This window comes from Tenebrio molitor, chromosome 5 (assembly GCF_963966145.1).
Source record: "Tenebrio molitor chromosome 5, icTenMoli1.1, whole genome shotgun sequence".
NCBI lineage: Eukaryota > Metazoa > Arthropoda > Insecta > Coleoptera > Tenebrionidae > Tenebrio > Tenebrio molitor.
Window position 1 is genome coordinate 16,765,371 of NC_091050.1, and position 16,039 is coordinate 16,781,409.

The window sequence follows — 16,039 nt, forward strand, 5'->3', positions numbered from 1 at the left end:
GTCGTTCGTTCACGTCAAGATTTACATGATGTTTAAATATTTAAAAGGGATTTTAAGTACCACAACATTCATTTTTTGTGCAGCTAAATTTCAGAGAATTAAAATTACCATCCCAATTATTTATTACAGAACTGATTTTTTCCAATTTTAATTGGACAAATTCAAACAATACTCAGATACGCTTCAATATTTACAATTTTCTCTTTTTTTTTGAAGAAAGTTCATAACACAAATTCATATCCATTTTCATAAATTAGACATGTTGCTAATTTAAATATATAATTTAATTAACTGCCGGGAACTCCATTACATATTTTAAGATTTTATTGGAATGTTCTTAATAGCATTAATTTGTTCTTGAAACATGATGCTGGTGATGATGATATTGCAAGAGAATGCATTTTTTTTTGATGAAAGCAATTTCTCCTGATCATTTTCTTGAGAAGGTAACAATTTAAGTTGTTTTTGTTGTGAAAATTTAATTTTCCGTGCTATTTCAAAACAATACACATATTGTATATAAAGAAACACAATTTGGATTTTATAAATGTGGAAAAGTTTATTTGAACATGTTTTAATATTTATATTTGTACTTTTTTGTTTATTTAGCCTAAAGTTGGTGTTTATCTCAAACAGAACAATGTATGTATGTAGTTGCATTTACGTTGTCTTCACTCCAAGTATACTTGTTATGCAAGCTGTCCCATTAAAACGATGTACCTTTTAATTGTATATAATTAACAATGTTCGCGTTAATTTTGCAATTAAAACATGTTATGTTGATACAAATATGGAGCAGGGTTAACACTGTGTGTGGATCGTCCAACAAAAGTACGTAGTGTGAAATACTTGATAACAACGTTAGTAACGTTTCATTCGGCGAAAATTTTACTCAAATTCCTGTTAAAAATTCGTGAATTGTTTTTTTTTTACGAAAATTATCTTTCACAGTGTTTTACTTTATAACGGAATTTTATTTTTCCTCCTGAAAATAACAGTCATCGATGCATTTCAGATGAGCCTTATTATATAATAATTGTAGCGTTTTATAGTCGATCATGTTTCATTAAAGAAAGTTGTGACGTAATGTACAAAAGTACATACACAGGACTGTGACATACCTATAATGTTCACTTATTTGTGCTGTTACGACATAAAATTGTTAATCAGACTAAATTAGTGTAAAAGAATCTCTTGATGTATTTTGTAGTAGATAAATCGAGAGCTCTTGACACCCAGCATTTTAATTCTCTTCTTCGTTTAGTCGCCACTTTATCGACACTTTCTCTCGCGTAGGTCTCCAATTTGATTTGTATTCCTTGTGGGATGGTTAATTAGTCATCGAAATAATATGGTGAATAATAATATGGTGAAATTTATTTTTTGGTTTTAATAGAATTCCTGAAAATATTGCTCAACATTAAGTACATGGAAGTTATGCAAAGACCAAGTTTTTGGGCGTGTAGTAGTACATTTTCACACAACGTTACCATAAATTTAATATTTCACAGGACGCCTGTCACAAAATAAATTTAGAAGCGATAGTAATACTAATGATGTGTAGATATTAGAAAGGTAGAATTGTGAATCACGCTAATTTTCATAGAAAATCAAGGGTAGACTAACAAATGCAAACATTCTTCTAGCATGACGGCGTTTCGTTTCATATTCATCGCCTGAAAATACTGAAAAACGGTCGTTTCAGCTGACCACATTCTTGATCCGATAGTTTTAATACGAAGTCTCACGTTTCGTTACAATGAGCAGCAAACAGTCGAAAGGACGTGACCGAGAGTTTTAGTTTTTTTGTGTGGTTGGGTCAGTATGTGATATAAATAAAGCAAAAGTTGTGAAAAATAAGGGAGGGTGTGGACTAGGTTTTGAAACCGTTTTTAATTAATTACCTTTCCGCAATTAAAAATAAAATCTATGTGTACCTAATTTCTAGAGCGAAACATGTATTAATGGGCGAAAATTTGTGCCAAAATAACATAATCACCGGTTGACTACAGAGATAAAGCATTCTAAAGACAGGATTTTACGTAACACGACAAGGAGTTGTCGAACACACTTAAAAATGCAAAATAGAAATAGTTCGAGTGGTTAATTGCACGAGAATGGGACCACAAATTTATGGACGTCAATTGGAAAGTTATTTTTAATAAATAAAATGGTTATTAAGATATAGGTTACGATATAGGTTTGAATATACATATTTTTTTGAAAGTATTAAATTTGTACGATGAAAAATATGTAATTACTGCACTCATATTTCTCTAGGTACATAGAAAAGTTACCTACTCGATAGATAATAATTGAAATGTTTATTCACAGACACTGCACACGTGTGTTATTTAAAGACCACAAGTCTTTAAACCACTTTGACTATATTTTTATTTAAAACGAAATTAATCGAAAAAATCCATACGTTATTTGGAACTAGCTGCTTCTTAAAATCTTCCGATTGTTGCAAATTACCTGAACACGAACGGTGTTGCTAAAACAGAGAATAAAACAATTTTCTCATATTAGTAACACTTGCATCACGTCCTTGTAACAAAACAATGACGAATTAAATTAAGACTTCTTGCGCGTCCATTTTGTAAAAATCTGACGGTATTGCATGCCGAGTTGCAAGGGTCAGTCCGCACATGAAAGTTTCACATTATAATGTTGATCGAAGATCAATTAAGAAAATATCGCGAATTTCCTGTCAGGTTTGACGACTAAGTTGATGGTATTGCCGGTCACACAAGTCGTGAATCTCGTCGAAGGAAAGAGAGATTACGCTAAACAACTTTCTTTCAAGTGCTCTTTACGTGTAATTTAATAATCGCTACAATCCAGCGATAACGAAAGAAAAAAGATGTTTTTTTAACACACTCCTTTAACGAGCGAAATTTTTAAGGATGACGTTTGGAAAACAATAGCGTACAAAATTTTTACATATCTCTCATAAAGATTAATAAGTGAGAGTGAAAGGGCAAGAAATTGCTATTAGGAGCAGTGACTAGTGCCGACCGTTGATGTTTTGATTGTGCAATATTATGCAGAAATTATGTAACCAACAGACGCTTGCTTGCATGAAAAAATCCGGGCGCGCCTTAAAAACATTTTTTGAGTGAAACGTTACAATTTCTTTTATCAGGCCAAAGCACGACATTCCAAGTACCGAACCTTATTCTGAAAATTCCGGTTCAAATTAGATGCGAGAAATATCGTTTTAAAAATTAAACTAGTAAGAAAATAAATATGAGTTTATTACTTTTATTATCTGAAATTTTGTCTGTTAGATTGTTAACTACTCGTATATGTGAAAATGTAGATTATCTAACTGATAAATGAAAAGAATCCTTGCTTATGTGATACATTTATGTATGTGAGATGTTGGTTGCCTACATGTGCGATAATGAAAATGAAACAGTCCATAAATAATATTAATTCGGTTTTAATTTAAGAACAATAACTTATAGTTAAGTACGTTTAACTTAAAATATACAATTTTCTATGCTATAAGCCAGAAAAATAAATCTAAATTTTATTTTTTGGTTTAAGTGTGGAATCATTGCCTATTGTGTTTTAGTTCTAAAGCGAGTTTATATCCTAATTCGGGCCTTCTGTCATTGCCTTCGACCATATCTTTAACTTGATCTGATTCCACTATCACCCCGTGACTTTCTCTGATAAAAGTTTTAACTTTTTCAATATCGAGGAGATCCACTCCTCGACAACAATCATCCAGTAATACGGTTCTGTAACCGCTCGTTATGGCATCTTTCGCGGTGGAAGCTAGAAAACGAGTCGATTTGAAGCGAAACCCTGATTACTCCAATTTCATTAAATTTTACCGACGCAAACATCGTAGGCCACTCCACACAGATAGAGATCTGTGACGTTCTTCTGTTTAAGTAGCGAATTGAGCTTGGTGTCCGTCAACTTTTGATTGTCCCAAAAGAGAGAGTAGGAATCGACGTCGGGGTTAGTTCCTTTATAAATTTTTATGGCGTTTTCTACCACCTAAAAACTGGAATTAATTACCAGGAAAAGGGTGCTGAGATGTTAACCTTGAGATCCTTGTGGAGTTCGGAACCCCAAGTGTTTTGGACGCAGTGACGCGGCCACAATTTCTGAACCATCGGCGGATCCCTGTCGAAAACGACGGTGTCGTACACCTTAGTGTTCTCCGTCGTGATTGGACTGGATTCGTGAAGTTTTCTCAATGAAACATTGTCAATGAAGGAAACGTGATCGCTAGGATGCCAATCGTACGAATACACGACCGTTTCGAAGTCGACAACCTCGACAAGATTATTGATGGGTTGAATGACGTCTGCACCATTGTGTTTCGCCGGACAGTTGGTAATATTAAGGGTGCCGCTGATGAAGTCGTTCTGGACGTCGATTATGAGAGCTGCTGAAACCGGTCGCACGATCTACAACATCGAAAATAAAAATAGAACAAAACGAGTGAAGATTTTACCGTTTTGATCCAATTGTTCCAACAGAAAACGAACTCCTCCCTATCGATGTTCCCATCGCTATTTTGGTCAAATATTTCAAAAATGCTTAACAAAACGTCCGATTCCACTTTGTAGGTTTCACCTTTGTTGTTCCGGAAAAGCGCGCAACAAAGAGTTCGGAATTCTTCAAGATTCAACTTACCATCGCTGCAATCAAATGTTTACTCTGGTACTTGTTACAACGAAATATTGACGGCGGTTAACACGCGACCCATAAGGATATTAGGCTTTGTGTCTTCGTTTTTATAAAATTATAATCGATAAGGGTACGGTTGTTTTGTTACTTTAACCTTCTCGAGCAATTTATGGGTTAAAAATAGATTCAATACGTGATGGGGTGGTAAAGAAAGGGTTCAATTCGAACACGACTAATTGGAAGGAAAACCGAATACTTTCGCAATGGTGGATGTGTTAAAGGTAGTTTAAAAAAACAAAATCAATATCTCATTTCAACCACCGTCGGAGTAAATATGGATAAAGCTCTGGAGATTGATGGATGCGGAATTTAACTAATAACACCAGTTTGACACAATTTTGGGTAATTATTTTCAAATAGGTTGATTTCCGAGTGATTTACATGTTACAAATGCAACGTGGTGCCCGTTTTCATTATTAGGTATAATGACAGGAGAAATTTACATTTTGCGTTAATTAAAAAAAAACACTTGTTTTTAAATAATTCAGGCCAAGGTAAATTTTTATTTCCGCAACTGAAAATTTCACAATAATGTAAAAGTATGGACGATGATTCTCGAATTTTTTGATACCACATGTTTTGAAAGATAAAAAATTTGTTATCGATTATCGTAGATACTTAAATACTGGAGTTTACTGGCATTTTGGAAAAATATGCATAAAAAGAAAAATTAAAGATATGATGGTAATAGTAGGTTATATGCACCTTGCTATGGATGCAATGAATCAGTATTGGTGAAGCCTCTTTGGATATTTTTCAATGAATGTATTGATGAGCGTTCTTACGTAATAAATTAAGGCAACCGTGTTCAGGTGTGATCTCAAGGTCACATTCGATAATGATGAACGAATTTGTGGCATCGTCTGGCATCATATACATAATATGTAATGTATTTCATTTTTAAAAAGTACCATAAAGTAAGCGTACCACGTTACGTATTTATCAAAATACCGAAATGGCATAAACTTCCGGTGTTGAGCAATAACAACGGCATAACGGAAAACTGATAATATGTCAATAATTGAAGGAAACCCGATGATCTAATATTAGCCGGTATGAATCATTGCGTGTTTTGCAAAATCTAACCTAAAAGCTCTCTAGCTCAGTCTAAAAGCCACGTTGATATTTACCAGTCCTTGTCGAAAGCAGCAAAGCACGCGTCCATATTGCACGTAGTGAAATTAAAATTCACAAAATCGATGAATTCGGTGCTACCTGACATGACTACTGCAGTTGGGGTAAAACTACGCGCCAAGTAGTGTTTACAGTCGATAATATCAACGCGACGATTTCCCTTCACATCGCTGACTGACACGAAACCAATCTCGAACTCCGATTCGACGACTGCGAAAAAACCGTGAACTGATGCGTTTGCAATACACCAAATCGTGGGAATACCCTAAACTTGACGTTAGATCATCGGCATCGTGACGTCACCTGCTAACGTTTCTATCGATTCTTGTGACGTCATTTGGGAGAATATTTGTACCGGGAGCTTTTGAAACTTGCCATATTTGAAGGATTCGCCAGAATATAATTAATCGAAGTAATGCAGGTGTTCCTACGTTCTTAATCGATTCGTTTGAAATGGCGGCGGCAGATGCGGGATGTGTTGAAAAGACGCAACGGTAGGTAACACTAGTGAATAAACAATTGATTTTATGAGCAGATGTAGAGAGATAAAAATGATACACTCAGGAAACGTGAATACTTGTTCGTGTTTTTAAATTTTTTGGTTATCTTCTGTAAACAAAATTCGTCAGGATTGAGGTTGTTAAATTGTATGTGAGAATGTGAGTCATCGTTAACTACAATCTTTGTAACCAGATACATACCTATGTACCGGGACAATACAATAATTACTGAATGATTATAACTTGCTTGCTTCCAATGTAAGTTATTTATGCACCAAGTCTATAAAGCAGTACATACTTCTTTTTACAAGGGGGAAGTTTACACGCACGAGCGTAGCTAGCATTGTAATCTTACGCTTAAAAAATATATTTTTTTGTGACATTCATAAAAACAATATACATATTAAATGCTGATAAGAAATTATCTGTTGTCACTTGATTTATGATTTAAAGCGTAAAGATCAATGAAAATGTGTAAATTGTGTTACGTCAAAATTTCAATTTAGAGGACACCACGACGTCATACGATAAGGATTAAACAAATTGAGCATTGGAAAGAATTCGAATAAAAAAAAACCCAAAAAAAAAACGTTGCAATTTACTCAAATTAATGTCAATTCCGTGTCTATAAAACTTTATATCTACTCCCTTGACAAGCTGTGACTTTGTGCGTTTTAGTCACGAGGTGAAGTTAGCAACGGGCTTTTTAGGGACGCTCTGGTTTTTTTTAATAGCAAAAATCATGTGAGACACGTGTGAGACTGAAAATGAAGTTAGTTGTCACTTGTCAATTGACGTTTATATAAAATTAAAAATCCACCAACAGTGCATTCTACCTCGAAAATACAACCGACAACGTCGCCAACTTTTGTTTTTAGTGTGTCTGCAAGTGTCAGAAAAAAGTGGGGTTATGAAATCAAACTGTTGGACAGTCGTTTTGGTCGTAGTTCATCTGTTTTTTATTCTTATTTTATTATTTTACTCAAAAAGTATGATATGGTAGCTAAAACCTTTTTCTACATAATAATAATTTTGTGTTTCGTAAATAAATTCAACAGTTCAATGTCAAATTTTGACGGGAGGTTGAGCCAACCCAAAAAAATTAACCTTTTTCTAGGGATTTCTTTTTTTCTGCCAACATAATTCAACAGGTGGTGGATTTTTGATTTTGAAACAAATTATATACAGTGAGCGGCAAAAGTATGGAATAAATTCCTTAAAAATTAAACAAAATTTTCTTCAAAAAAATCTTTGGACAGATCAATTTTAGTTTATAAAAGTACATGTTTTAGTACCAAAGAAAATTCCAAGCAGTCATTTGTTTTCGAGTGATGACGTCATCGATAGTTTTTTTAAATGGAAACCCCCTATTTTTTTTCTTGATTCTGATAGCCCCTTTAATTGTCTAAATGACAGCATAAAAATTTTGTTATCTTACATAAGGAAATTTTTGAGAAAAAAAATAATAAAGTTGGAAAAAATAAACTTTATAACGAACAAAAGCAAGTCAAAAAATCAAGTAGGTAAATCAAACAGTCAAATGTTACTGTCAATTTCATTCGTATGTGTTATTTGTTTTACAAAACATTTTCGAAAATGACTCATTTAACAGAAACACAACGTATAGAAATTTTAATTTTGATTGGGTGCGGGAATCAAACTAGATAAAACTAAAACGGGGAATTTCTTCATAAACTTGCTTATTGTCAACAAGCTGGGGGATGGCAATTCGAACATTTAATTCCATAATCTTAAGTACTTACTAACACAGTTTTTGACTTGTTTTTGATCGTTATAAAATTTATTTTTTCCAACTTTATTTTTTTTTTTTCTCAAAAATTTTCTTATGTAAGGTAACAAAATTTTTATACTGGAGTTTAGACAATTAAAACGGCTAGAAACGAATCTAGAAAAAAAATAGAGGGTTTCCATTTAAAAAAACTATCGATGACGTCATAACTCGAAAACGAATGACTGCTTGGAATTTTATTTTGTACTAAAATATGTATTTTTATAAACTAAAATTGACCTGTCCAAAGATTTTTTTGAAAAAAATTTTGTTTAATTTTTAATGAATTTATTCCATACTTTTGCCGCTCACTGTATACATATTACGTGTTATATTTGTATTGTTCATTGGGTCGTAGAAAAAGTATAGTATGCAACTCGTTTATAAACTTCTCGTGTCTAAAGTGCCGCTTATAAATCTCGTTGCATAATATACTATTATTCGTGGATTTAAAAAAGTTATTCAATGCATCATCTAGTAGGTATCATCTGCTTTCCCATTAAACAAGTTTCACAATAATATGTAACTTCTATATTGATAAGTTTTAGAATATTTCACAATAGATATTTCAACCATAGTTGCATAACCATTCGTGGAACAAATTTCTACTCTTCCTTATACTGTTGTTTATATTAAATAAAGAACTTTGAGGAAAGAATTTTTATTTTAACACTTAACAATTCCAATTACAGATAGACGTACACATCCAAAATTTAAATACAACATCAACGCCTATTAAAAACTTGAGTTAATAGTAGCACTTTGTTCACTCGGTCCCTTTTGTTGGCGTAACTAATAAATTAGACAACATTTTCCAAGCAAATCACGTACAAAACGGAGGTATACTTTTGAGAATGGCGCCCCCGAACACCCTTACCGGGGTTTTAGTCCAACTAATCAAGACATCCTTTCCACTAATCGGTGCTCCTCGTCCCAGAAAACAATTGTAACTTAACTCGACCAGTTTCAGTCCGGTCGGTTTCAGCCCGAAATCTTCAATATCGTTAACGACCCTCGTTCCAAACTGTTGAATTTTTTTGTTACTATTGGTGAACACTCTGACTGCGAGAGGATCGAAAGAACCGAACATGTTCTCGAACAGGTTGGTGATCCCTTTCGGTTGTCTGTTGGGCTGTATCGAGAAATGGCCCAAAACGTTGGGAACGTCATCAGCTGGCCGCGTTAGTTGGTAGATCGGCACTCTTTGGGTCCTTTCGTCGTCGTAGTAATAGCGGCGCAAGGGTGGATCTACACGGGGTGCAAACGATGTCGGTGATAGGACAAAGTTGAAACCGAAGACGTCCCCTTCGATGCCATCGTCGAGACCTTTGTCGAAATCGGTGTATTCTTGTCCCACCACTATGTCTCCGCCGCCTTCGATTAAAGCGCCTCTCAACTGAAACGTTTTGGTTGTCAGGTGACTTTCTTTGATGTATTGTAATTACCTGAGGCTCAAGTCCGCTCGATTTTAACTTTCCATTTAAATACAGACTCCATGAGCCGCGATAAGATGACCACGACTGGCAAACGTGGTACCAGTGGTTTTCCACGAGATGTATTGGTATTCGGAATATTTGATGCTCCATAATTTCCAAGTTGATGTCAGTGCCGTAAGGGGATATCCACACTCTTATTAAACGCTCTTCCTCGTGTTCTGGAATTCGAATACGTTTGCTTTAAGCTATTAATCCGAGATGTAAAAGAAAGCTGCGTGTGCTTATTATTGCTATAATAAGAAAAGTAATAAGGAAATGAGTGGAAATTGTACGGTATTTAAGAGAGATGACAAATCACATGTTTCAAGATTATAATAAAACTCACTAGAATATGAAAGCAGAGGGTGGGCATACGTGAGATTGTTGCTTCTGACCCATATACAAAACGTGTAATCGCTTAAAGGTGGCACGTGACTAATGTACCTTAAAAACTACACAAATCTTTATAGTTTTCTTGCATACCTAATTGGCGACTTTAGCTAACCTGAATGTACCCTTTTTGGGTGAAGGAAACTTTGTGTATCGTCCTCTCAGGACCATAGTGGTAATTTTTAACGAACGTATTGACACTCCGTCCATTATTTAAGACTGCTTCAATGTTCTTCCACAAAACGAAACAACAAAAGTAGAACGTGTGATTTGTAAATTGCATTCTTACCTAAAATAAAAAATCGGTTAGTTATTGTTTGTCAGTTAAAAGGAATTCGGTAATGAACTTGACGTTCCTTTTGGTTTGCATTAAAAGGATTCTAGTTTATGAGTTCAATGTCGTGGTCATTTACTATGACATTTACGTGTTGAAAGCCACCGCTGACAATGAAATGTTCGCTTTAATGTTGTGAAAAAAGTCGCGTTTATTAAGGCTAGTACAGTTAACGAAAAGAATTCGTCGTAACAAAAAGATTACCTCTTAGTTAGTTATTTGTCTTCACAATGTAAAAGTAGGTATTGATCGACAACCGAAAGGTTTAACGGAAAGAATAAAAGGTGTGATATAACATTTTCTACCCACATTTTGATCTTTATTGAACGTGTAAACCCGTACCTACCCGTTATAGAAAAATGATGATCCAATAGAAAGTTTTTTGTTTGGTCAGATTATTGTGCTTGCACTAAATCGAAATTTCTACTGTAAAAATGGATAAACGAAAAAAGTCCAATCGAATTCGATTTCGGCGGATTTTTATAACGTCCAGACGATCGATTTTCACAAAACTTGCTAATTTTGTTTTTGTCAACAATTCCATTCACTTTTTTTCTTTAAATGATTAGATGCAAACGAGAGAGTTGTTTTAGATAGATATTTCCGGTAGAAATACGCACATACACATTTTACAGACACGTAATTTAAAGTATATTAGGAGGATAATTTTTGTTATTAAATGTATGTTTCGATTCAAATATATTTTTGTGTCTCGTGCTTCGCTCTTCAACACACGTGACATCGGTGAAAGTTGTTTATTGTAAAGATTCAACATGACATGTGGGAACTCATGCTACAGTCAAGTACCACTACAAGTTTGAAAACATTTTCGACACCGTAAAGAACCAATAGAAAAATGCAAGCTCATTTAAATTAACGCAGCTTCAATTAAAACTTATCATCGACTAACTAGAACACGAGCCTGGTATAATACGTCCGTTACTTTGTTTATTTTAATTTGCGTAATAACACTTTCGATTTTACAAATATTTATTACTTACAACTACATATTACTTAACCAATAATGAAGCAAATAGGGCGATCTTCGACCTTCCTCATACTCACAGATTTTTTTTTACAGAAACGCCACTGTTTGTTTTCTAAATTTTATTGTTTATAATTTACACAAAACTTGTTCATTTTTTAACCGACAACAACAAGCAAACGCTGCTAAACCATGATGCTGGCTTGAACGTACTGTTCGCGGTAATTTTCTTTTTAGAAATGCTGGCCCGATCGTCTTCCTCCACTCTTTAAAGGCCACAAATTAAGACACGCTTTTGTTGAATAATAATTCTCAGTTAATTAACAATTTATTAAGGTCGTACATTTTGAAGCAATGTTGCGGGTTTGAAGCTTGATTAGTGCAAATGTTAATTTCGAGCGTACATAATTAACACAAATTTTGAATTTCAAATGGTAGATACTTCTCCGTGCGAAGATTTAATAATAATTAATTGGTTTTTGAGACGAATTTTATTTTTCCAATAGAAAAAATTCGTGGCTTTGTAACACCATTTACACATATACAGTTAATTTCAAAATTACAGAGTACGCCTCAAAAATCAAAAAGTCGATTTAATACATTTTTTCCACATGTAAACATGTCTTTGAAATTTGAACGTCATATTTTTTATAGAGGTTAGGTAAGTTTGACAACATAAAATGTCGTTGATATTTTAGAATACCATAATATTGTCTGTTTTATCCTCGGCACAGTGCTCTTCGCGATGTTATAATGCTGGGCTACCCTCCGGACCACCCTTTTTCTAATTTGGAAAGAATGAGCAGTTTCGCGTTTTCGGTTAGATTAGCCATTTTGTTTGTCAAAAGTGATATTGACAAAAAATATAAGTGCGTTTCACACTGTACAAAATTAGGTGTTCCCTATAATTTTGAAATTAACTAATTAATTAATACAGAGTGATTCTGAAATAAGTTTGGAAAAAAATGTGGAATATTCTTGACAATTTTCAATCATTTGTAATTTGCAAACAAAAAAATGTTTTTTGTTCGGCACTCTCAGAATTTGAGAATTTTCATTTCTCTCCTGTGTGAACGGATTTTGATAAATGTCACAACTTGTCAAAACGAAACGTCAAGCTAATTTTAAAGATTTTAAGCGATTTGGAGCCTTTAAAGGGTTCGTCGAACAAAAAAACGTTGTATCGTGTGTAAATTGGGCTTTTTTTGGCATGAGTGGGCCAGTTTAAAATGCGAGTGAAACGAGACCCACCAGCTCCTATTATAAGAAAAAATTTTTGTCTATGACTTCTTCTGATCATCACCAATTACCGGGATTTTTTTCCAAACTTATCAGAATCACTCTATATGTCAATTAGGGTTTCTGCCTGGATAGTGGGTCGCTTTTAGAATAAACATACCAAAACTGATTATGTTCATTAATCTGCCTAGTCCGTACATGTGCCACTGCTTTTGAATTTCTCTTTACACAAAGGTTGTTTTAACGATGTTCTTTATTCTATTAATCTTACTTACGTAGAGTAGTTAACAGATCTAACACCTAATATCTTAGATTTAGGTACTTGTAATTACGACAACTATTTACTCGTACATTGTACAGAAAATGCAAAAAGTCTTGTTTGTACTATTTTATCAGTTTGAGGACTTTTATCGTGCAGCAAGTACCTAAATTTACCTTATGTGGTTATTAATCAAACAATAAACTAATAAAATCTTGTTAATTAATAAAGTTCCATTTTAAATTGTTAAGCGTTGCGCATTATGTTTTTTAATTATATTACGTATTTTTAACTTTTCGCAAGTACTCCATATCTTCCGAATTTAGCAATCTTTCCAATTAGAGTCGCAATATTTTACGGTGTCTCATACATCAGGTGAAAGGTAAATATAATTTATTTCGATACTGTTCAGTTACCAATAACAGTTTCCTGTATCCCTGAAAAAGTTTCATTTGTTAAGCAAAACCGAACAATGTTTCTTAAAATCGAAGGATCAACTAGAAAATGGATAATTATCGTAAATGAACATTATGGTTAGCCAACCACTAGGTCAGTGTGCCAAGATATTTTTACAAAATGACTTAGTATTGATTAAAGAACAGGTGGTTATCGAAGAATCCAACAACTTATCATCGTTTTCTTCATTGAAATAAGTTTGTTTCTCAGGTCAATGATCACTAGTATGCCATTATTTGACCAATAACGGGTGTGGAAGTAACACGAATTACAGTAATCGTTAATTACATGATTCACTTGCCTCTATCTTTGTGATAGAAGTTCCATTGCAAGCATTTTTACAAAAAGAATAATTAATTGTACAATTTGGTATACCTATAAATCTTTTTTTATTATTTTAAAAGGCGTGCTGATGCATAAAAATTTGGTTAGGTAATATAAGTATAGTACATACAGTGTGTCCAAAAAGTCTGGAAACACCCAAATGAAAACGTAACTCATAATTTTTGAAAAAAATCCAGACAGGTCAATTAGTGTTTTAAAAAAGCTTTCTGCTGATAGTCTGTTCGGTCTTTTCGACGACATCGTAACTCTTTCAAGGTCATCATCAGAAAGCTTTTTGAAAACACTAATTCACCTGTTTTTGCCTTTGTCTCGAAAATTATTCGTTTCTATTTTATTGGGGTATTTCCAGACTTTTTGGACATACTGTATGTAGGTATCAAGTAAAACTATTATTTCCCGGCGGCAGAATAACACAATACGATATACAGGGTGTTTCTGAAAAAGTGCATTAATTTTAACTGGTAATAGAACTCATCAAAAGGAACAACTTTTCTCTCTGCCATTTTGGCGAAAAACGTTGCGTAATAGCTTAAAAAACTAGGAAAGATTTTCCTAAAACCGTTCATATCTCCAAAACTAAGCTACCTAAAAACGTGAAACAACCAGATTCTTACGAAGTGGATTTTTTGCTATACGGGTAGATTTATTTGAATTTCGATTTCGGCGTTAAAACACGTTTTCTGGATGAAAATGGATGTTTTTTTTCATATTAGCGCTGATCTCAATTAGCCATTGCAGTATTTAGTGGCGTAGGGTTATTTTAGTGAAAAATCTCTCCAATTTTTTTTTGGAATTAAACATCGTTTTTCGGCAAAATGGTAGATAGAAAAGTTGTTCCTTTTGACGAGTTCTATTACCAGTTAAAATTAATGCACCTATTTGAGAAACACCCTGTATGTATTCTCGATTAAATAATTATTTACTTGAATGTTGGTGATCAACGAAGGAGATTTTTTTTTTCTTATTTGATTTGTTTGTGTCCTTTCGAGCACCATCTTGTCCTTACTTTTTTATTTGACTGACCTCTGGTCTTCTTTCGCTTATAGTTCGTTGAGATACAATTTTACAAGTGTTTTGCGTTGATTTTGCTTGCAGGGAAGTGCCGGGAAGGGAGCACCCTATTATATGGGATCAACCGCCAGTCTGCCTCGAGGTGCCACCCTCCTCCGAACGTATTCCCCTGCCGTGGGGGCCCTCCCAGCAGACCGGCTAAAATCGCTCCCAACAGGTAACCTCTCCATCTGCTGCTCCCCCACATTCGAGCTTAGTGAATGCGGAATGTCAGCACAGTGCATGGTAGTTTGGTGCTTTTTAAAATCGACGCAGCAACATTGTCACAGCTCTTCTGCTTACCCAAAAGTTGGATTTTCCTCTTTCGATGGCGAAAGAAGAAAATCCGGCTTAAGAAATCACCATAAGTGTTATGTGGTAATGGTGAAGGTAACTTTTGAAAGGTGCTCCTCCCAAACCTCAACGTGCGTACTCCGGTGGGTCTACCCGCTCGAGTGATGGCCCACCTCGACCACCAGACCGATTCGCCCCCTTCCAAAGGCCTGTCAACCCTCTCTTTAATGTATCAGGTGGGTCAGCACCGTCCTTTAATGACCGACAGATTTTTTTTTACATCTCATTGAAGTGGTTCCCGTGGCTGCAGAGTCGATGTGGCATTATTCAATTTTTAAGTAGTTAGTTAGTTAGTTAGTTAGTGATACCGAACCAGAAACGATCAATGATTATTCACTAGTAGATACTTAACAGTCACATAGAGATGTATGTGGTGTTGTATGGTATACGTTTTACCCAGCTGTAATGATTCTTGTTGGGATTTAATAGCGATATTTTTAAATAGATGGTTACATGTCTTCGCCTGAAAGAGGTTCGAGGTATGAAGATCCTTACTATAGTCAATATGCGTCGAGGTCGGGATCAATAACACCAGTTATAGACGAAGAAATTAGGTACGAGCGAATCTCTTTCTTGTTGGGGATAGTAATTAGTGTCGTTACAGCGACACCGAATTGTTGGACGATTCTTATTCTCTTTACGGTGTCAAGTTAGCGCCCGGGGGACCGAGAGCTGCGCCCAGGTCGCCGTTCCCACCCCCAGCAGCCGTTCCATATGATGCTACACGGTATGAATTTATTATTAGGCGAAGGAATTAGTGAATAAACAAAGGAAACTGTGTACGAGATTTTTATAAATTTTAATTTCTAGACTGCGCGTAGAAAATATGGAGCGTCAACTTGCTAACTTGACAGGTTTGGTCCAGAAGGCTTTAACGCAGACACCTACAACCCATCTCCAAGTGCCCGGGAGGGAAAACTATCGTACAGGTATTTAATTTGTGATTGTGAGTAGGTGGGCTTGTGTTTGTTAATGCACCAAATAGCATTTAGATATAGAAAACTTTGAATTAC

The 16,039-nt window shown here is 34.7% G+C and overlaps 3 protein-coding genes across 37 annotated transcripts in view; 1 reads left to right on the plus strand and 2 right to left on the minus strand.

Moving 5' to 3' along the window:
* LOC138132282 (uncharacterized) overlaps positions 1-16,039 on the plus strand; it is an 89,866-nt gene that overhangs the window by 61,258 nt on the left and 12,569 nt on the right. For 31 of the 32 annotated variants that reach the window (XM_069049716.1, XM_069049721.1, XM_069049717.1 and 28 more), the window contains 5 exons: positions 14,718-14,850; positions 15,077-15,202; positions 15,472-15,580; positions 15,631-15,753; positions 15,837-15,955. In XM_069049716.1, coding sequence (XP_068905817.1) covers positions 14,718-14,850; positions 15,077-15,202; positions 15,472-15,580; positions 15,631-15,753; positions 15,837-15,955 — 610 coding nt within the window. The remainder of the gene's footprint in view (positions 1-14,717; positions 14,851-15,076; positions 15,203-15,471; positions 15,581-15,630; positions 15,754-15,836; positions 15,956-16,039) is intronic. The other variant, XM_069049730.1, reaches the window with a different exon arrangement.
* LOC138132295 (nicotinamidase-like) lies at positions 3,433-6,238 on the minus strand. The gene is made up of 6 exons (XM_069049766.1): positions 6,115-6,238; positions 5,847-6,060; positions 4,481-4,667; positions 4,065-4,433; positions 3,849-4,017; positions 3,433-3,789 (listed from the first exon to the last, which is right to left on the minus strand). The coding sequence occupies exons 2-6, from the start codon at positions 5,936-5,938 to the stop codon at positions 3,563-3,565; spliced, it is 1,044 nt and encodes a 347-aa protein (XP_068905867.1). The 5' UTR covers positions 5,939-6,060; positions 6,115-6,238; the 3' UTR covers positions 3,433-3,562.
* On the minus strand, positions 8,785-11,580 carry LOC138132293 (uncharacterized). Of its 4 annotated transcripts, none has more exons than XM_069049764.1 (5): positions 11,358-11,580; positions 10,120-10,293; positions 9,961-10,066; positions 9,585-9,793; positions 8,785-9,535 (listed from the first exon to the last, which is right to left on the minus strand). In XM_069049764.1, the coding sequence occupies exons 2-5, from the start codon at positions 10,285-10,287 to the stop codon at positions 8,963-8,965; spliced, it is 1,056 nt and encodes a 351-aa protein (XP_068905865.1). In that variant the 5' UTR covers positions 10,288-10,293; positions 11,358-11,580; the 3' UTR covers positions 8,785-8,962. The 4 variants fall into 4 exon arrangements, with proteins under 4 accessions (XP_068905865.1, XP_068905863.1, XP_068905862.1 ...); XM_069049762.1 differs by having other exon boundaries at positions 11,340-11,580; XM_069049761.1 differs by having other exon boundaries at positions 11,404-11,579.

Bases quoted from the DNA above. Each gene is read 5' to 3' on its own strand.
- LOC138132295 (XM_069049766.1), bottom strand. From the start codon at position 5,938: ATGTCAGGTAGCACCGAATTCATCGATTTTGTGAATTTTAATTTCACT. The intron at 4,668-5,846 runs GTAAATATCAAC...ATTTGATTGCAG, and splicing joins GCTGCTTTCGACAAGGACTG to CGATGGTAAGTTGAATCTTG. The intron at 3,790-3,848 runs GTAAAATTTAAT...CTCGTTTTCTAG, and splicing joins GGCCTACGATGTTTGCGTCG to CTTCCACCGCGAAAGATGCC.
- LOC138132293 (XM_069049764.1), bottom strand. From the start codon at position 10,287: ATGCAATTTACAAATCACACGTTCTACTTTTGTTGTTTCGTTTTGTGG. The intron at 10,067-10,119 runs GTTAGCTAAAGT...AGATTTGTGTAG, and splicing joins CCCAAAAAGGGTACATTCAG to TTTTTAAGGTACATTAGTCA. The intron at 9,536-9,584 runs GTAATTACAATA...AAAACGTTTCAG, and splicing joins CGAGCGGACTTGAGCCTCAG to TTGAGAGGCGCTTTAATCGA.